The 23225-nt window shown below is 39.5% G+C and overlaps 1 protein-coding gene across 4 annotated transcripts in view; it reads right to left on the minus strand.

Moving 5' to 3' along the window:
• The window catches only part of MYO9A (myosin IXA), a 2281069-nt gene that overhangs the window by 326420 nt on the left and 1931424 nt on the right, over positions 1 to 23225 (minus strand). For all 4 annotated transcript variants that reach the window (XM_044077496.1, XM_044077494.1, XM_044077495.1 and 1 more), the window contains one exon: positions 3469 to 3585. In XM_044077496.1, coding sequence (XP_043933431.1) covers positions 3469 to 3585 — 117 coding nt within the window. The remainder of the gene's footprint in view (positions 1 to 3468; positions 3586 to 23225) is intronic.

Here is a 23225-nt window from a genome sequence, read left to right on the forward strand (position 1 = left end):
GATTAATATTGACGCAATTGCGTCACTGTCTTTATTATAAGTTGTTATGAAACTCATATTAAACTCATTCTTAAGGAGGTTCACTTCAGTAGTTTGCAATGAAGTTAACTCTTCGATCATTGTTGTTGTTAATGTACTCTTGACATGAAACGTATGGTTATGATTGTTCATAGTCTCATTCCTTAGTTCTTTAATTTGCAGGATCACTGTTAGCATCCCTCTCATCTGTTTAGATTTAATTTCAGATATTAACTCTAATATTAATGATTTTAGGTACCCACGGTTTATAAACATGTTGGTTAAATTATCACATTCACTGTTGAAATCGGCGTCTAGAGTACATAATCTTGATGCCCTCACTAATTGTCCTTTGACAATAGAACGTTTTTGTTTGTAAGGGTGGGCACTTGAAAAATGTAAGTAAGAGCTAGCTTAGCAAACATCTTCGTAGCTCATTGGGAGAAATTATTTATTTTTGATGTAAATTCTAGGAAGAACAGAATAAAACTATATACTAGATTTCTTGATGACACTTTTGTCATCTTTAAAGGAGACCAACAAGAAGCAGCCGAATTTGTTGAATATTTAAATACAACAACTAGCATCTTTAAATTCACTTACACATATAGTTCAAACAGTATTGATTATCTAGACCTCACTTTAACTAGAGATACGAGCTCAAATAGAATAACATTGAATATTTTTAGAAAACCAACATACTGTAACTCTTACTTACATTTTTCAAGTGCCCACCCTTACAAACAAAAACGTTCTATTGTCAAAGGACAATTAGTGAGGGCATCAAGATTATGTACTCTAGACGCCGATTTCAACAGTGAATGTGATAATTTAACCAACATGTTTATAAACCGTGGGTACCCAAAATCATTAATATTAGAGTTAATATCTGAAATTAAATCTAAACGGATGAGAGGGATGCTAACAGCGATCCTACAAATTAAAGAACTAAGGAATGAGACTACGAACAATCATAACCATACGTTTCATGTCAAGAGTACATTAACAACAACAATGATCGAAGAGTTAACTTCAGTGCAAACTACTGAAGTGAACCTCCTTAAGAATGAGTTTAATATGAGTTTCATAACAACTTATAATAAAGACAGTGACGCAATTGTGTCAATATTAATCAAAAATTGGCAACTAATAGGTAAAGCTCTAAGTCTTTTAACAAAACTAGGGTCTAGATTTCATATAATCTTCAAAAGAGGAACTAATTTGAAAAAAACATTAGAAAATAAATCTTTAACATTCACCAACAAAACTAAAGGATGTTTTCAACGTGGAATGTGCAGTATGTGTAAGAATATTAAACCCATGATCAATTTTTCAGTACATAAAATAAACACAAGATTTATGATAAAACAAAAATTAGATTGTAATTCCAAAAGCATTATCTATTTAGCTCTCTGTAACTCTTGTCCAGCCCATTATATAGGCAAAACTGATCGTAGATTTAGAGACAGAGTGTACGAACATATGTATGCTATTTCTAAAAATAAAAAAGAAAATGCTTTAGCAAGACATATTGACCAGTTCCCTTATCACACATTCACTTTCACTGCTATCGATCAAATAACAGAGAACATTAGAGGTGGTCCAACTTCCCTTCTACTTGAATGTGCTGAATTGATTTGGCAACTGAAACTGAATGCATGTACATATCCAGGTTTAAATGAGTACTGTAGCATTTCTTGTTGGTTGAAACTAAAAAGTTATTTGAGACAATAACCTTTATAGTTTACTTAGAATTTTGACTTGGACTTCTGCACTTGATTGAGCATATTTTTCAAGTTCTCAGTTTGTTTATTTAAATATTTATATATTTATGAACATCTATGAGTAACTTTTACCCTATATATATATATATATATATATATATATATATATATATATTTTTTAATATAATGATACAAAACATCAAGAACTAATTTAAATTGTGCTTCAAACGTGATTTATTTTAATTAGGTACATATTTTTTAATAAATTGAATGAACAAGATTGATTTCTTTGCGAGATGCAAAATATTTAGTTTTGTTGAGATTCAGAATGGATTATTTATGTTGTGCACATTAAACCAGTTGGCTACTTAATATTAACTATATGTATCAAATTAGGCTGAATGATTGGTTTTACGTCATCATACTGATTTTTAAATTGAAGGAATGGCGCGAAATATTTTGTTAATGCTTTGTTATACTGCTCTTTTCTGAAGAAGTTGCTTGTAGCAACGAAAACGCTGCTTGTTTTTAAATAAACCTTACAGACGTTAAAAAATATTTGCACCGAGTGTAATAACTGAGAGACTGTGGAGCTTCGGGATTACCGGAACACTTCTATAGTTAAAAAGAATGTAAAAAGGATAGAAATATTACCAACAATGGTAAACTAGAATATACTATGGATATAAAGAGATGTTAAAATAAAGAAAAATTCACTTAACTGACTGAAAACTCCAGAGTTATTGATGACAAAGTCTATTTCACGAAAGCAGCAAACGAGATCTGGGATATGTTAGGGATTGGTGCATTGGGGTAGTGAGGCAGTTGAGAGCTTTTAGGTTACCACGAGCTATAGTTATGGCTGAGTAGGATTCAAGGATCAGATCCAAACCCAATAGTTGAGGAATGAATGAAAATTGACAACATCAGATCCAATGTTAAAGATGATATGACGAAGCATCAGAGAAAGCACGTGTCTTCTTCCTTTTTGGTGCAGGCCTAAGATATCAAAAATTATACTTACGTCAATGTTCAGGGAAAACCCAAAAAACACCAGTCCACAGGAAATGTAACGATTAACCACAACTTATTAAGCACTTTTACTCCCTGTAGAAAGAACTTCATCAGAATGAAAGTAAATATATTTACCCCCTTTAAACAAACACATGAAAATTCATGTCATATGGTAGGCTACTCATTCAGTCTATTATGCTTTGCTTTTAAAATAGGTGCAATAGATGAATTCTCATTCAAATCATTCGGGACTTCAGCAAGCATGCTTAGGGAAACACCATTCATCAAAATCTCAAAGGCACTAACATTTTTCTTATATCAGAAGTACAAGGAAAGTCTCTCATTACTGCTGCCTCTACACTGCACAGTGGTGGACAGCCAGGCTATAGAAACAAAAGTCAGAAACATCCATTTGCCACACACACCCCAGACAGCTTTCTATGGTGTACTGCATGTTCATGGAGGCCTTTGGTTTCACTCACCAATAGTCCAACTTGTTAATAATAAAATCCATTTTAACAGATCACTGTTTTGCTCATCTTAAAACTAGACCTAATGAAATAACGAGGAAATGACAGAACTGGAGGCAGTTACACTACAAACAATACCTGCTTGCTATATTTTCAATTGACACAACTGGTTATCAGTTTCAAAAGTACACATCTTATATAACAGCCAACCTATTTACACAAGCAGAAAACATTTCACTCACTGTCAGAGCAGTAGAATAAATGTTGAATATATTTAATCGGAACTCCTTCAGAGCTTTCTTAAAGACGACATCCACTAATGTGTCCTTTTTGCTGTCCTCTGTATCCAGGTCTGTGATCTGCAAACAAGCAAAGCAAGTGGAGAGACCAAGTTAAATTTGTCTACAAAGAAATGTAACACCTCAGGTAACCTTCATATTAGAATGGACATTTCTCAATAGAACTCCACCCTTACTTGAGTCTAACTCAACCTTTTTATTTTCAAACACCTTTACTGAATTATCACTTATGACATAGGCAAATTTACATTCATATAAAAGTAATCACACTATAATTAATATAACAAACATTTTACTTCACATATACTGGTACATATCATATAATCTAAGCAACATTACATAAATTAATCACTTCCTCCCTTTTTTTTTCTGAGTCTAACTCAACCTTGAGGTTTCTTTTCTCCCTACAGTATGGTTTATTTATCAGCAGTCTGCCAATAGTTTATAAAATGTTAATTTCCTTGCCTTGAAATAAAAGCAAAGCTCATCCAGCTTTTTTAAGCTTAACCTCTTGAGTACTTTGGCAGGGGAATTTTTGTCTCCCTGCATGACATACCATAAGGAAATCTGTAGTTTTTCCCATCAGGTACTGTCCATAATCTTACATAATCTTCACTCTGGCTCATGTCAGCAACTGCTACAAAATATGTGCAGATTGTTTTGCAACTTTTCTCCATCATCAGTATTGAAGATACTATATGTACCTGACCGCATTTTCTGGATAGCAATCTACACGTTGGAAGTATTAATTTTCTGTAAATGCAGCATCTTTACATATAGAAGTGTTTCAGTCTTAAGCACAACAAAGAGAACTAAATTTACTGTGCTCAGTGATTTACATTTCAACGAAGTATTAGCATGCTACAATGTAATTAATCAAAAGGTGAGCAACACAACATATGAAAATGTAATGCATGGTATCGATGCATATAGCAAAATGATCACATCTTCTGGGTATTTCTTTTAGTGCAATATTTTTACAGACAGCAGTAAGCCTCATGTACAGCACCCAAAGTAAATGCTAATCAGTCATGCACAAAAATTATTGCTTGCATGAAGTGTTGGTATGATTCAGTGGAACAAATCAAGGTGGGTAAGCAATACAACTTGTGGGATAAACTGCATGAAGACATGTGCCTCAGTCAAAATAAGAAAATCACATAACACAACATAAAGAACAGAAGGCTATGCCAATTTTGTGCTGCACTGCATTGTAAAACTACAGATAACAAATTATAAAAGTAAAATACTTCAAAGAATACACAGCATGCAAACACAGGATACTTCTCCAACATGAAGAACAAACAAATACACAGTTTAACACTGCAGACACTGATAAGGAGCAGAAATAGTTTCCATGTCTGTTCAACTCTTTTTGAAGCAAGTTATTTCCTCACGGGAAAACAGTGATAGCTTTGACATTTCAGAAAGATTGCAGGGGAGGGTCTGTCAGTATTTGAAGGGCTACAAATTGACAATATTAGAAACAGCAGTTTAGCTACTTTATTTTGTTAAGGACTGTAGTAATGAGCCACAGAACAGCCTAATGTGCTGCATTACTGCTTTCAGATGTTTCAGAACCAACATACAAACTCAAATCTACCAACTCACATTGAATAAGTTAGAAAAAATCCGAGAACAATACATATTAAAGTAATTCAGGCAAACACTGACAAGCAGTCAGGGTCTACAAACTGTATGATGCCTGTGCTTCAGAACACTTCCACTAAAACTTACATGAAATTTAAAAAATCATGACACTGTCTTATGTTTAGCATGATTTATATAAAGGAGACTTGAAATGGATTCTGGTTACAAAATGTTTAAGGGGACTTGAAATGGATTATGGCTACAAGACGTTCAAGCACTAAAACATGATATTGTTAATGCAGCAGGCCTCATGATAACCATTTTCTGGAAAAAAACATTAAAATATAATTAGAAGCACTAAGAGTGGATACATTTAAACAGCTTAGAACTGCAAATAAAAAAAAAAAAAAAAAAAAAAAAAAAGAGTTCCAGGGAAGAGTTGTCCTTTAAGCCAAAGCACTGGTCTAGAGTCAGTAAAAACTATAACTGTCTTCTAAATGGATATTAAACAAACCTACTGCTCCAAAACTCTCACCTGCGAGTATATGCACTTTTCTTTTCCAAGTACAGAAACAGATAAGGATGCTGATTGTTTATACTCTGCTTATTCTACAACTGCCCTTGGATTTCCTCCCAAGTCATTTAATTTAGTCTCCCAAACTGCATACTTCTGTCTGGTTGTAGTTGGCCAATAACTGCTATTTCACCACACCACTGTTTAGCACACACAACTCAATATTTCCTCTCTTGTGTAACCCTGCAGAGGGAAGCCTTTACCTTCTGCCACCAATCCATCTATTTTTTCTTTTCATAATTATTTTGCACTTATCTTGTGTATTGTTTTTCTTTTTCTTTCATTCTTTCAAATCATATGTCCATAGGTTGATACTAGGCTTTTGGCCCGGAGGCCCTCATAAGCCTAGCCAAGAATTTCGCCCATGTTCCCTCAAAGTCAGCACCTGTTTCCCCTGTCCAGCAGGGACACAGGTGGGATCCAGGGGGTGTATTTTTTGTTTCCCATCCAGTTGTCCAGGTTCCTCTTAAAGAGGGCTAGAGAGGTACTCTGCTTAACATGGAGAGGGAGTCTATTCCACAGATGGGGGAGTCTTTAGGATACAAATCTATCCCACCAACAAGTTCTATTAATATCACAGACCAGGTTAAGGCCTTGCATGTGGGTTGCACGAGTGGAGTTTGACTTGCGGATATGCAGCAACTCCATCAAGGCTGGGTCTGAGATGGCATTGTATACCAGACACAGGTCACCTCTGAGCAGTCTGGATGAGACTGAGTAGAGGGACAGGGCTTTTAGCCTATCTGTACAGGATAATTGTTTGAGACCCTGGACTTTCTTGGTCAGGAACCTCTGTGGTCTCTCCAGCTGCTGCATGTGCTTGGTAAGGTACATGCTGAAGGGGGCACTGTATTCGATAATGGGTCTGACAAGGGAGGAGTACAGGGATGTTATGACCTCCTTGTTCCTGGATGAAATACCCTTATTTATGAGGTGGACCATGTAGAAAGCCAAGTACAATGGAGGCAACGTGGTGGTCAAAGTCAGCTTGCTATCAACCTGGGTGCCTAAGTCCCTCATGACTGACTGCGTGCTTAGTACGTTGTCATTAATGTGATAATTAGTGGGGATACCATTTTCCCCAAAGGGGATAATGATGCATTTCTTGGGATTCAGCTTGAGGCTATGCTTCTGGCATCAGTCATTAGTTTGGGTAAGGCCCTCTTGGAGGATGTTCACAGGGGAATTTAAGACAGCACCCAGCTTGCAGTCATTTGCAGACTTGGTCAGCCACAGACCACTGTTTTTGGTTGCACCTCAGAAAAGTATATCCCAAATAGTAGAGGCCCCAAGACCAATCCTTGGGGTACACTGCTCATACGGGTCTACTACTAGAGGTGGCTTCTCCTATTTCGACTGAGTGGGTTCTATCAGTGAGTCAGTTAGCTACCCATCTGGTAACATATGGGTTGAATCCTAGCTGGGAGAGTTTATCTATTATGCCCGAGTGGGGAATAGTGTCGAAGGCTTTGGCTAGGTCAAGGTAGGCAGTGTGCACAGTCTTCCCCTCATCCATGGCTTTGGCGACTGTTTTGAAGAAGTTGACCAAGTTTAACAGGTATGATCTCCCTTTGGCAAAACCAAACTATGTGGGGTCAAGAACTTGGAGGTTGCCAATGTCCTTGTTTATCAGGTCCATGATAATGTGTTCCATGGCCTTGCAGATCAGGCTAGTTAGGCTGATGAGCCTATAATTGCCTGTGTCAGTGGACGATCCACCTTTGTGTAGAGGGATGAGAGTGGCTGTCCTCCATTCAGCAGGGACAAAGCCAGTGCTCAGGCTTTGGTTGAATAGGGTGCCTAATGGAGATGAGAGCTCATGCCTGAGCTCATGTAGGATACAGCCAGGGATGTTATCGGATCCCATGGAGACTGTATTTTTTTGCCTTTGAGAGGGCATGAAAGACTCGCTCCTTGGTGATTTCCTGGTTTACTGCTGGGGGGACAGGGATGTTAAGTTTTCAGTGAACCTGTCTGCCAGCAGGTTGGCTTACCTATGGCATTTGTGTATGTGGTGTTATTGACCAGCAGTTCAGAGCAGATTTGGGTGTTACCTTTGAGACAGCGGACATATGTGAAGAAGGCCTTGTAATTGTCCTCTGTGGATGTCGCCAATTTGGACTAAAGGTTAGCTTTAGAGGATTTCACCAGTGACCTTATTTGCTTGTTCAGACAAAGGAGAGATTGCTTGCAACTTAGCACCTGCTTCTTCTTGGTCCTGGACAGCAATTTTTCCCTTTTATTATATAGTTTGTTTATTGCTGCTGTCTACCAGACAGGTTTACTCTTCCTTGTGGAAGATGATTTGGTCCTGTCAGGTACTGCTGAGACCATACAGCTATGTAGGTGTTCATATAGTGTTTTGGTGCAGGCTTGGACATTAGTGCTTGTTCCAACTGAAGGGATAGTGGCTGTGAAGCTGCTTATACCTGCACTGAGGAGATTGTAGTCCGCTTTGGAAAAGTTTTTTTGTATGACCATGACAAGGGTCATTTATCTTACAACTTTTCTAGAGATTTACTGCAAACACAACAGCCACTAGTATCCAGGTACCTCCGCTCCAATAAACCAGAGATAAAGTGATAAAAAAACAGCGTGGGAAGGCTCCAGGTTAAAAGACAAAGTTTTAATAAATATACAAACGCTTTCACCAAATGCTTCGTCAGGTGTAACATTAAATGTATAAAAGCACCATTTTTAACTTTTGAATTAAAATTAAATGACAAAATAAATTACACATTTAAAGAGACGCATCCCAAATTCCATCCCTATAAAATGTATGCAATAGATATGTGTGTGTAAAACAATACATGCTCCAGCACTCCGTATGTATATGTATACATATAACCATGAAGGTGGTGTCAAGCCATACCCTACTTTTCACTTTCTACGTAGTGGTCTAGCTTTTAAAGCAGGTCTTAATGGTATACAATCATTCAAGCCATGACCAGCATTTGCTCTCAATCTTATAATCCACTGGGCTTCCATTTCCCCCGTTCTCAACCTAATATCCCCTCCTCTCTTATTGTCGTGGTTTATTCCTATGACCAAAAAACCAAAACAGTGTGTAGTGTCTGTACTAACCACATGTTTGGCCAGAGCATTAAACAAACTTCTCTTACCTCTATGGTATACATGTTCCCTGATCCTGTCTTTCATCATCCTGTTAGTCTTCCCAACATAAAATTTGCTGCAGACTCTCCACATAGCTAGATATATCATGTGCCTGCTGGTACAGGAGGCTCTGATGTTAAAATCAAATTGCTCACCTGTATCTGGATGTAGAAAACAAGAACTACTGTTAATATATGTACAGAAAGAACACTTCCTACATGGGATAGTTGTCCCTTGTATGACTGGCCTATTAACATCTTTTGGGATACAAAGATGTCTCCTTAGGGACTTCTTATTTTTAAAAATAAACTGGGGTATAGGGTCTAAGTGTTTACTAACTTGTTCATCTATTCATCTGTTGTTAAAATGTTCCAATTTTTCTTTATAATGTTAGTGTACTGACTAATGTTACTGGAATAACAAAATGACATTCTTACATTATTCTGCCTTTTGCTCAGGTTAGAACTATTAACATTCTGCCTTGGTTCAGAAAAATAGGGCTTAGCTCTGGTGCTTCTCATGTTTATTACATTCTGTACATTCTTCTGTATCATGTCTTTATCATATCCTCTATATACTAATTCCATGCTGGTTGTGTGTACCTGTTATTAAAAGTCTCTCTCACTGACATTCAGTCTACAGGCCCTACAGAACTGATTTTGGATCACATTTCTAAAAATGTACTGTGGAAGCATGCTCTCACTACTGAGTCGATGATTGACCCGACATGATTTCCTATGTAATTTAGTACTAAGCATATTCCTATCGTCCCTAAAGATGCTTACATCTAGGAAGTCAATGTACTTATCAGACCATTACACTGTAAATGCCAGAAAGTGTGTGGTGCTGTTTAAGTAATCTACAAATTCCATTAGCACTTCAGATGCACCTTCTCATAATAGGAAAAGGTAATCTACAAACCTCCTGAAGAATAAAATGTGTTTATTAAAGGGACCTTCTACTAAATATTTTCCTTCCCATGTGGCGCCCATCGCTATGCCATTGACCAGCCAACAGATGGATTCTCTAAACATAAACACATTTTCTAATACCAAATGTAATAACTCCCTTATCTGCACTATTTTAGTATTATTGGCACATAAATTAGACTCCATATATTTAATTGCATATTCTATGCCCAAATCATTGGTGATGGTGGTAAATAATGAGACCACATCTAAAGTGACTAATAGCACTTGTGTTCCAAGCCCTTTCTCAGAAAGATATGCATACAGATCCCTAAGGAAATGTTCCGTATCCCTTAGTATATAGTCTGATTTCTCCAACATGGGTCTCAAGGTCTTTTCAATGTATATAGATACAGGCTCAGTGTACCAATTGGCCCCAGCCACAATTGGTCTCATAGGGGGATTTAAATTATCCTTATGTACCTTCAGTGATCCCTGTATCATAGGTATACAGGGGTGTAAAACAGTAAAATACTGGCATAAACTCTCATCTATCATTCCTAGAAAATTCAACTTCCTTAATTCTAGACACCACCTTCATGGTCATCTCATTAACATTGGCTCGTGTTATCACAGTGTAGAAGACATGATTACTTAACATTAAATACATAGAACTATCATACCTATCCCTATCTAACACTATTATTTGCCCACCCTTGTTGGCCAGCCAAATCACAACTGTCGTGTCCTTCTCTAAATTACAAAGAGCCAAATGCTCTGCTTTTGTCAAATTAAAGTACTTAAAACTTTTTGTATTAAAGTGCTGCTTGCGATACAAATCATGTACATCATTTGTACATAACTGTTCAAAAGCTTGAATAGATGGATTCAACTTAGGAGTAAATGCACTTGGTTTTCTGAAACTAAAGAAGCACAATAGAGATAAACTCGACTTTGCAGCTGGGAACATTTTTACGTGGCCACGTCACACAGAGTTCTCAGGATGTCAATCATCCAAATGTGAGAGTTACAGGCAATCAGGAAGGCAGTTTGTCAGAATCCAGTCAGGAAATGCCCATGCCGCAAACTGAAGCAGAGAAGCAACCGGGTGCTCGACGGAAAATGGTTACCACTGTAGCACAAGTTCAAAGAGAAGAGATAAGAGAATCTCCTGCTAATCGCCCAAACCTTGAGTCTTTTTTTATGTCTGTCTTGTCCCCAGAACATTGCCTTCCCGCTGCCAATGAGAGAGAGGTCCAACACCAGAGGAGGTGGACAACAGACTGGCAGGAGTCAAGTACGGAACAAACAGAAACACGATGATGCAACGGTGAGCCCATACACTATCAAGAAAGCATTTTTAAATGCCAGGACTTAGTATTGAATTTGTCTAAGCATATTTTGACAGATGAAGATATTTCAGTATTAAATAGAGGGTTCTCGTTTATTCCAAGTGCAGATTCTAATCTCTCTGAAATTATATCGGACATTAAGCAGTTTACTCAAAATTTAATGCTTAAATTAATGTTTCATTTTTTGGTCAAAGGAATAAACCACGGCAATAAAAGAGGAGAGGATATTAGGTTGAGAACGGAGGAAATGGAAGCCCAATGGATTATAAGACTGAGAGCAAATGCTGGCCATGGCTTGAATGATTGTATACCATTAAGACCTGCTTTAAAAGTTAGACCACTATGTAGAAAGTGAAAAGTAGGGTATGGCTTGACACCACCTTCATGGTTATATGTATACATATACATACTGAGTATTGGAGCATGTATTGTTTTACACACACATATCTATTACATACATTTTATAAGGATGGAATTTGGGATGTGTCTCTTTAAATGTGTAATTTATTTTATCATGTGATTTTAATTCAAAAATTAAAAATGGTGCTTTTATACATTTTATGTTACACCTGACGAAGCATTTGGTGAAAGCGCTTGTGTATTTATTAAAACATTGTCTTTTAACCTGGAGCCTTGCCTACGCTGTGGTTTTTATCACTTTTTCTACAGATTTGTTTGATGTGTATATTCTTCTTTTAACCATTGTATGTTTTATTATGAGCGATATTAATCAACTGTTGTAATTTACATTCTGTGTTTTTTTCTCCCTGGGCCTCCACTGAAAATGGGTTCATGCCCAGTAGGCCTTTCCCGGTAAACAAATGTCAAATAAATAATAATACATAAATCTGGAGATGTGCATTTTTGAAAGGAAAATTAAGCCATCTTCTTCACAAGTGATGAAGAAAACTCCAGAAAAATTGGGAGAAAGTGAAGATTAGAGTGTGTGTTTGGATTGCCAAGTGAACAGGTAGGATGTGCTGGATCATGATAGAATCAGTGTGTCTAAGTACATACGGATCGAAATGAGGAAACTGGTAAAGTTAACCAGGGAAGTAGCATCCACAATAACTTACAGTTAGCTATATGTTAGAGAGGTTCCACCATTTCTTTTATACCCTGTCAGAAAATAGCGTCAGTGGGCTGAAATACATGAGGAATCTGCAGGAAAGCGAGGGATACACATAAAAACTCTAACAGCTTCTCTGCCCTCCAATCAACCACTATATTTTTGCTCAAATGGTCAAATGGAACCCTTATGAGTAATTACACAGCTCTATGAACTGTGCTAAGCTACCTTACAGCTTAGTGTGGCCTTACCTCAAGTGATTAAGCAGAAACCTTGGTAACCCAGCATTAATAAAATGTCAGCTTGCAACATAGCCAACACAGAAGCTTATCATACAGCCAGGTAGAACCATGCCAAAACATAATGAAATAATATAAAATAAAGCTCATTTTTCCTATTGAGTGTAGCTGCAGACCACAGCTTCAGAAACATACTTGATGCTTTTTCATGCACTACACTTGCAAATTTTGTTTGGCCTGACAGAAAATTCAGTGTAGTAATGAGCCATAGGAGAGCCTAGCATGTGCTGCATCACTGTTTTCATATGTTTCTGAATCAGTATATATGCACTGACATAGGAAGCAAACAGCAAATATCATCTACCAACTCACCTCCTGCTTAAGCGCTCAGCTCCACACTTTAAATGGATTACTGCAAATCGTGTTTTAATGTATTTAACTACAAGCATCCCTTACAGCTAGGCAAAGTTTTTTTTTTTTCTGAATCCCACCCAGCAGCTCTAAGGACCATGCAGCTATTTTCAGAGGTACAGAGTGAAGCTCAGGCACTGGCCCCAATGTGATGTTTGATTCCAAAAGACTGAACAACAATGCAGAAGGCTTCTGCCAACAGGGAATGCTGCTCTGAGCAGCCCACAGTATCAATGTGCAAAATGCTAGAAATCCGTAGATCAACCCACCCACATGTTACTGTGTGAAGGTGCTATGCAGTGAAATTTTAGCACATTCAGTGCAAAATCATCTCATCAGGTATGCACCAGGTATACTGACAGCTTCTGATGTGCAGCTGATAACAAACAGAGCAGAGATACTAATACTGCACAGTTCTAGCAGGGTATTTAGTTGAGATGAGTGCTTGCCTTTAGAACTGCAGTGTGGAACTTAATGTAGGTGATAAAAATCAGTTATACATTCACATCTTCCGGAAATGGCATACCAGAAGTCTCAGTGTTTGTTACAACACAGTGACCTGAATGTCGACTTGGGTTTAATAGGGAACAATTGGAGGGGTAAACGTTACTGCTGAACCTGATATACAAGCATGTGTTTGAGTGTGAAGAAATAAAAAAACAAAATAAGAAACAATAAAACATCTTTATTTTTTGACAAAAGAAGTACATAACTGGTGTGAAACAGTGACCAAATCCATGGACACAGTGTGCAGCAGTGTCCAATGAACACAGAAATATTACACTACACAATAAAATGTGGTTATTAACTTAAAAACTCTCAGGAACTAATCTGTCTGAAGTGCTGCCATCATTTACTATTGTAGGTGCTGCCTGGATTTGTGGCATGGGGTTTTCCAACTAGGCATGACTGACTGTGCAGGTGCGTTCTGTAAACTTATACTTAGCTTGCAGTTTAAAGTAGTATTTTCATTGAGTCTTCTTGAATTTGGCTGCAGGCTTCCCTGCTTCCTCATCTGCACACATTACACGAAAAAGCATGTAAATCTTTATTTCTTCAGTTGGAATCTCCTACAGTTTTTTTTTCTTGCTCTGGCACCCTTATGACCATGTTATGCCCCATCCATTTCCCTGTGGAAGAGCACTTATTCCCATGCCCAAGCTGCTAAGTGAACCCAGGTCAACTGAATCATAGCCAGGGATTTATCCTTCTACACTATGGAGTCGACAAACTATTACATTTGCTAACTGTTGTAAGCTTAGGGGGAAAAAAGTTTTTTTTTTTTTTTTTACTCCACTTTTCTGTGACTTTGGGTGCTGTTATCATGGCGTGATGTATTTCTGTATATTATGGAGGAGACTGCGGGACTGCCCTGCCAACAAAAGTAAGAACAACTATCTCTCACTTTCAGGATCAATACATTACTGGATTATATCCTGCAGTAACATCGACATAGACCTGATCATCAGTAGACAGTTGTAGTAAATCAGAAAAATAAACATCCATGAAGGGAGCTTTTCACTTGATAGTTTCAATAACTTTTTAAATCACACTTCAACAACTAAACATGCCACAGCTGGACATGTATTCTAAATTCTAAAAACACAAGTTACTTCAGAAAATGAGCTGGCAACAAAGGTATACAGTGACAAAAACCTGAATTACACTCCAATTTCAATTAACAGCCTCAGTGCTATAGAATCTGGTTTGAGAAGGATGGGAATATATGTTTGATATTAGCACACCCATCCTGGGGGATGGGGGTTGTGGGGTCACACTTCAAGAGTTCCACATGAGAAAGGTCAGGAGCTCTAGATCCTGCAACCTAGGACTCAGGAACACTAGCCGAACAAAAACTGTCAGTAGACACTGTAACAGTCCATCACCTATATGGAAGGGCACACTTGCACTAGGGCCAACACACAGGGCAATGCATCTCAATTTCTGGCCAATACTGGAAGGTATGAGAGAGTTTTTTTTTAAGCTCCCCTGGATAACAGACATGATTCACAGCTTTTGCTTCCTATTTCTGTGCTCTAAGATCCCAGGAAGAACAAACTGGCATTAAGAAAGGGGCCCTATGGTCATGGGGGGGGGGGGGTTATGGCAAAAAAAAAAGTGATTAAAAATGCATCAGTGCAACAACATATCTTATGACGATCATTCTTAAGTCTGTTTTCTGAAAGCCAGAGAGATCTTTCGTAAGATAGCCCCAAATGGCAATGCAATACAAGGGGAGGGGGAAGCTTCTTAACACACTCCCTGTAAAGACAATTCACAAGGTAATCACTGTGAAGACGTCAAAAGAGGGCGACAAATTCAACAGTAACAGTATAGGCCCGTCCCATTAGGAAGAACCTTCCACTGTAGTGAGTTAGTAAAGAGAATATGTACAAAGACAGAACACATCTGGTATGAAATATACATTAGGAATCCCTAATGCCAGGCTGAACAGGGCAGGTCTTACTGCACTATGACAGTGAAGACTGTGAGAATGGGTACATATATATCCTGGTTTTCTATTCTGAAGAATCAAAATGGAGAAAAGAATGCCATCTTCTTTTTCAGGCAAAGTATGGAAAACTATATTCCAAACAGAACTGGACAGCAACAAGCCAACCAGGTAGCTAATTGAAATAAAGACTCTAAAGAATTAGGGTTGTGAAACCAGAAGCTGTCTGTATAAATAGCCTCAGATGGCTCACTCTATTAATTCATTTTAACAAGAGTATCTTACACTCTAAAACAAAACAGGAAGGACAGCAGTGAGAAGGTAGAAATTGAACATCACAGTGCGAAGGAAGACCGCAACGTGAACATCAGACTCCACAGGTATGGCTTATGACAAGATAATGGTAACGTACACATAACAAATGGTGAATAAGACATCTGAGTCACATCAACTTGAACTGTTCTCCAAACACAGACACCAAACAAGTTGAAAATGCAGTCATAGCTCCTACCCAATGAAGTCACTGCAGCTCCAAAAGCACTCATTCAGTTGTTACACAGAACAAAGCGTGAATAAATCCTCTCAGACATAAAGATAATTTGGAGTGCATTATACATACAAGAAGTTCCATACTGGCCTGCAGAAAGACAGTACAGTTGTGTAAAATCACACCATAGCAGTAGATGTCCTTCTTTTCACTGTTGCAGTATTCTTTACAATAGGGATCCTCTGCCAAGGGCAGCCCGATGTCCAGCCATACCAAAGCCTTAGGTTGTAAAAGGGACGTTGTAGGTCACAAATATGCTCCTCACACCTGGAGTAGGGCATAAAGGTGATGTACAGATGCACCATCCTCAAAAATGAAAAGCCCCAGGAGGAACAACAGTCCAAGGAAAACAGAGGAAGCTGAACATCCAGAAGAGAAAGGAAATATGGAAGGAGGGAGGTAGTGAATACTGAAACAGTGAGGAGACGGACATCTACTGTTATGTTAAGATTTTACACAACTGTACTATGTCCTTCCATATCACTGTCACAGTATTCTTTACAATAGGAAGAGTACAAAAGCGCAGGAAGGGAGTTGGGAGGAGGAAGACCCAGCAGAGCCCTCAAAAAAGTCATGCAGAATAGCCCTGGCAAATCTGGATCTAGCCCTAGAAACAACATCTAACATATAGTGCTTGGTAAAAGTATGCACAATAGTCCAAGTAGCAGCCTCAAGAATGGAATTAGTATCCAAACCTTTGAAAAAAGCACCAGAAGAAGCCACAGCCCTGGTAGAATGAGCCTTAATAAAAGAAGGAAGGCTTTTCCCATGAAAGGAGTAGCACAAGGAAATGGCTTTAAATATTCCACAAGGAACGGTTTGCTTAGAAACAGCCAAAACTAAAGACCTAGGATGAAAAGAAACAAAAAGCTGCTCATATTTACGAATGGCTTTAGTTTTATCCAAATAATATCTGAGTTGTCTATGCAAATCCAAGGTGTGAAGAACCTTCTCACCAACAGACTGTGGAGAAGGGAAAAAAGTGGGCAAATTAATAGACTGATTAAGATACAACTCATTAACCACCTTACCATAAAAGAAGGATTAATACGAAAAGACACCCTGTCCTTATGAAAGGCCAAAAAGGGAGGAACAGCCACAAGGGCCTGCAGTTCAGACACCTGCCTGGCTGAGGTAAGAGCCAAAAGAAGAACATTCTTCCAAGAACAATGGTTTAAGGAAGCTGAAGCTGCAGGCTCAAAAGGAGCTTGAATCAATTTTTCCAGGACAAAATTAAGGTCCCAGGAAGGACTAATAGGTTTCCTGGGAGGCCTAATATGAAGGACACCTTTAAGAAATTGTTTGACCTCAAATCTAGAAGCTAAAGGGGGAGTGGGAGTCAAAGGCAGACAAGCAGATGGGCTTTAACAGAAGAGTATGCCAACCCAGTATTAAGCAATTCACCCAAATAACAGAGAGAACCAAAGGAACTTCCACAGAAAGTGGATCCATTTTATGAGAAAGACACCAGACAGAAAATCTCTTTCATTTGGATAAATAAGATTTTCTGATAGTGTGTTTCTTGCCCTCCTGTAGAACCTCAAGCATGTCCTCAGAAAAAAATGACCCTAGTCCTGAGTAGCATCCTGCCATTGCACAGAATGATAACCACAGTATAAGGACAAAATGACTGAATTCAATAATTGGCTAAGCTTCTGTTGTCATTCAAAGGGGATCCAGTATCTGTCTGCCTGGGAAGACATTATCGACAAATCACGATGCTCTGCAAGAGATGGTTTGCACCTGTCGACCCTGGGATTCAGGTTACTGGTTAATGCTCTTGCCACCCCTATAGTGCCTTTTTTAGGCAAGGTACAAAGGACATAACTACCACCATAATGGGTACAAGCAAGAAAAATCTGAAGGTAATGCTACTCAATGCTAGAAGTCTAAACCACAAGATGCACTCTCTCGAGGCTCTCCTAAAAATGGAGAACATCGATATCTGTGTAGTAACTGAGACCTGGTTCAAAGCTCCACAGAGCACCCCTGCAATACCAGGTTACAACTCATACTACACTTTTTGGCCACCAAACCAGGTCCAAAACACTAAAGGTGGAGGAGTGTCCATATTCACCAAGGATATTCACACCTCCAGGCTGGTTGCCCAACACAATGCATCTGAAATTCTCCAGGTGCAACTAACACTAGGTAAGACTGCAATACAACCATGCCCCAAGATTCTCACTACACCTTTTTAACCACACTGGAAAATATTAAGATACAACCAAACACCCTAATACTGGGTGACTTCAACTACCCTGCCATTAACTGGGAAAACTATTCCTGTACCAACACCTTTGCTCAACGGTTCTTGGAATTCATAAATTCCAACGCCCTAGAGCAACTAATTCATAGTCCCACCAGGGGTACCAATATTCTAGACCTGGTCATTACCAACAAGGGAGATCAATGCTCCACACCAGTGATCACCCCCTCATTGGTCAGATCAGACCATAAGCTAATCACCCTTAACATCCACATCCCACCCCCACCCTCCCTTTAAGGAAACCTCTGTAAAAAACTTCCCCAAAGCCAACTTCATGATTCTCAAGTCAGAAGTAACAAACTTCATGACACCCATGCAAATGGAAACTGGAAGTTCAACTGCTGAATCCTACACCAAGGTGCTGTATGAGCACACCCACTCGTGCATGGACCGAGCCATCCCAAATAAAACCAAGACGCTGTCCTCTAAAAAAGGAAGCCAATCTGGTGGTCCCCTGTCATAAACAAGTTGTACAACAGAAGGAACAAACTTCTGCAGAAAAGAGGAAGAACCCAAGATTCAAAAAACTCCCCCACCAGCCTCAGTAGAAAGCTGAGATCCCTCATAAAATCTTCCAAAGCTAGTTACAAAAACAAAATTGCCAAATATTCCAAAGACAACCACAAGACATTCTATAGCTATGTCAAGAATCTAAATGGCAATACTCAGATCTGCTCTGAGCTACAGCAGAATGGCACTAGATATACTAATCCCAATGATATTGCCAATACCCAGGCAGATAGATTCAGTGCCAACTTTACCCCCCTCTCGCCCCCTAAAGGGCCTATCTCAATACCGAAAGAATACCAAATTCTGGTAATCATGGCCACTCAGGTAAAAAACGCACTCTCCAAAGCCAAGAATACAGCATCCACGGAACAAGACAACATCCCAGGCTGTGTACTGCATGAACTACTAAATGAACTGGCACCTCACCTGTGTGTCATGTTTAATCATAGCCTCACCTCAGGCTTCGTGCCCACAGAGTGGTGCACAGCTACAGTCATCCCACTCCACAAGGGGGGAATCCACTTTGGATCCCGGGAACTACCGTCCCATCAGTCTGACAAGCCTGATCTGCAAGGCCATGGAACATACTATCATGGAACTTATAAACAAAGACACTGACAACCTTCAAACACTGCACCCCACCCAGTTTTGGTTAGTGAATGGCCGATCTTGCCTCCTGAACCTGATCGACTTCTTCGAATCTGTCTCCAGAGCCGTGGATGAGGGTAAGGTGGTTCACACAGCCTACTTGCACCTCGCCAAGGTTTTCGACACTATCCCTCACTCTGGAATCATAGATAAACTTACTAAGCTGGGCATTAATCCCTACATCACTTGATGGGTTGCAAACTGGCTTACTGACAGAACACACACTGTAAAAGTAGCTGACTCCAAATCCAGCTCCAGACAAGTGACAAGTGGTATACCACAGGGTTCTGTCCTAGGGCCACTCTTGTTTGGCATCTACTTCTGTGAAGTACAGGCCAACACTAACGGACTCTGGTTTACAAAGTTTGCAGATGACTGTAAGCTGAGAGCCATTACTGAATCCCCAAATGATGTGGATATACTACAAAAGGGCCTTACTGAAATGGATGCCTGCTGCCAAAGCCATGGGCTCAACCTAAATGCCAAAAAATGTATAGTTGTCCCCTTTGGGAAAAACCATGTACCTGTGAACTACCACATAGGTGGCAGTACACTAAACACCTAAAGTGTGATAAGAGACCTAGGGACACAGGTGGACAGTTGTCTCACCTTTGATAACCACATAGCCACAACAGTTAGAAAATCCTTCTATGTGGCACACCTCACTACTAAGGGCTTTTCATCTAGAAAAAAGGAGGTCATTGTCCCTCTGTACTCATCCCTCATTAGACCCATTATAGAATAAAATGCCCCATTTGGTATGTACATCACAAGACATCTGCACCAACTAGAAAGGCCACAAAACTACCTCACAAAAAGAATCACAGGCCTAAAGCAGATGCCTTATGCTGACCGTCTAAAGAAAAGTACAGTTGTGTACACTTACCATAAATGTAGATATTCGAGTGTATTCACTGTTGCAGTCATTACATTTGGGTAATCTGCTGACAGGTTGCCCTCAGTCGGCCTGAATTCCAAAGTCATGGGTCCTGAGTTGGTTGCTGTCTCCTCTTCCATGACGTCAGGTCGTCAGGGGTATAAAACATGCAGCTGACGCCATTTTCTTTAGTTTTTCTTGCCCCAGATGTCAGGTGCCCCCAAAAAGGTAGCAAATAAATAAATAAATAAATAAATATATATATATATATATATATATATATATATATATATATATATATATATATATATAAATATATATATATATATATATATATATATATATATATATATATATATATATATACATGCATCAATATAAACTTTACCTTCATCTACAAGCAAATACACCACATAGGTTGTAGAAGATAGAGAAGGAAAGATAAACTCCAGAATGAAAGGGGGATGGCGGGCGGGTAACCTGGACTGCAACAGTGAATACACTCGAACATCTACATTTATGGTAAGTGTACACAACTGTACTATGTTCTTCGTGTTTCACTGTTGCAGTCATTACATTTGGGTAGAATCCCAAAGCTATGGTTGGGAGGCTGGAGCTAAACAGCATTAGGAGCGGCTATAAAGCCCTGCAGAACTGCAGTGGCAAAGCCTGCCCTGGACTTAGAGTAGAGAGGCAAATGATAATGCTTTGTAAAGGTGTGAACAGAACTCCCAAGTAGCAGCCTCTAGAATGTCTTTGGTTGGTACTCCTCTGAGAAAGGCTGCTGAAGTAGCTGCAGCTCTGGTGGAATGAGACCTAATGCCCTTGGGCACAGGTTTACCATGGTGTAAGTAGCAGAAACGAATGCAGTGGCTTATCCACTTTGAAAGAGTCTGCTTTGAAATAGCCTTTCCTTCTGATCCTGCAGCATGTGTCACTAGTAATTGCTCAGTTTTTCTTAGAGCTTTAGTCCAGCTCAAGTAGAATCTTCGCTGTCTGTGTACATCCAAGGAATGCAGAATTCTCTCCCCCTTGTTCTGCGGATTTGGATAAAAGGTTGGCAGATGAATAGTTTGGTTAAGGGCCACACTGGAAACCACCTTAGGCATAAATGTTGGATTTGTTCTCAGAGACACCCTGTCTGGGTAAAATATGATAAAAGGCTCCCCAGCCATGAGGGCCTGTAGCTCTGAAACTCTTCTTGCTGAAGTAATTGCTAGTAACAGAGCTGTTTTCCATGATAAAAACTTTATATCAGCAGTAGCAGCTGGTTCAAATGGAGGCAGGGTGAGCTTTTCCAACACATAATTGAGGTCCCATGCAGGAATTGGTGATGATCTAGGAGGCCTTAAATTTTTGGCTCCTCTAAGATACTGCTTTAGTAAAGGATGAGAAAAGATTGGTGGCTCTGTATTGTAATGTGCTGAAATGGCAGAGGCATGGATTTTAATTGATGGGAAAGATAGGCCTTTGTCAAGCATCTCAGTCAAGTATTGTAATATCTGAGGAATATTTGGTTCTGCTGTATCAGTTCCTTGTGCTTGATTCCAAGCACAGAATCTCTTCCATTTAACAGCATAAGATTTTCTAGTACGAGGCCTTCTGGCTTCCAAAATGACATCCATCACAGCTTTACTGAGGGGTGTTGTTTGTATAACTACATGATCAGCCATGCTGCCAGGTTCAGTGTCTGGAGTTGATTGTGCAGGATCTGATTGTTTTGCTGGACAGTAGTTGAGGTCTTTGAGGTAAGGTCCAAGCTGGGTACTGAGACAAGTTCCTTAGGATTGGGTAGCATAATTGGCGGGGCCAGTCCGGGGCAATTAGTATCATCTTTGGCTTCTCTTGTCTGACTTTTAGGAGGACCTTGGTAAGAAGAGGCAGTGGAGGAAAGGTGTAAACTGATAGGTTTTTCCAAATGAAGGCTAGAGCGTCCTCTTTCCATGCTTGTCTGTGATAAGTCCTTGTGCAGAATCCTTTCAATTGATAATTCTGAGGTGAGGCAAACAGATCTATGTCTGGGCTCCCCCACTTCTTTGTTATCATGCTGAAGACTTGTGGATCTAGTTTCCACTCGTGAGGATCCATAAGGTTTCTGCTTAAATCATCTGCCAGAGTATTTTGCTTTCCTGGCAGGAATTGAGCTTGAAGATGTATTTGGTAAGTCAAAGCTGTGTCCCACAGTGCCATGGCTAATCTGCAAAGGGGGTATGAGTGCGTGCCCCCCTGCTTGTTTACATACCACATGACCGTGGTGTTGTCCGTCTTTATCAGTAGTTCTCCTGGATGAAGTAAGTCCTTGAAGGCTGTCAGGGCATTTTGAACAGCTAGCATCTCTTTCTGGTTGATATGTAGATGCATTCGTTTTGGGGTCCATATGCCTTGAATGCATCTTCCTGCCATGTGGGCCGCCCAGGCATAATCTGATGCATCTGTTGTTAAGGTTTGTCTGGCAGGGGGTAGAGTGAAGGCCCGTCCCATGTTTTGGTGACATGCCTTTGCCCACCATAGAAACTCCTGTTGCAGGCAGGGAATGAGAGCAATCATTGTTTCCAGACTGTGACAATGGTGACTCCATAAACCTTTTAGGTACCATTGAAGTTTCCTCATATGCAGTCTTGCATATGGTATCAGTAGGATGCAGGATGCCATGAAGCCCATAGCCTGCAGAATTTGGCTTGCAAATAACTGGGTTTTTGTTGCCATCAGTTTGAAGTAAGTAGTCAGTTGCCTTTGCTTGTCTGGCGTGAGGTAAGCAATCTGGGCAGTTGTATCCAAGCTTGCACCCAGGAATGTTATCTTTCGAGAGGGTACCAGTTGTGATTTCTTTTTGTTTATTGTGTATCCTAGGCATGTTAGAAGCCTTTTCACAAATGCCAGGTGTTGAAGAAGGATGTCCTTGTTCTCTGCTTGAATGAGACAGTCATCCAAGTAAGGATATATTTGAATACTTCTTCATCTGCAAAATGCAATTACTGGTGCCAGGCACTTTGTAAAGACCCTGGGCACAGTAGATAAGCCAAAAGGCAGTACAGAGAATTGGTAATGCATTGAGCCAGCCTTGAATCTGAGGTATCTTCTGCACAACTGTCTCATTGGGACATGCAGGTATGCCTCTTTTAGGTCTAATGTCACCAGCC

Source organism: Protopterus annectens, chromosome 7.part0, assembly GCF_019279795.1.
Source record: "Protopterus annectens isolate FY-2018-M chromosome 7.part0, PAN1.0, whole genome shotgun sequence".
NCBI lineage: Eukaryota > Metazoa > Chordata > Ceratodontiformes > Protopteridae > Protopterus > Protopterus annectens.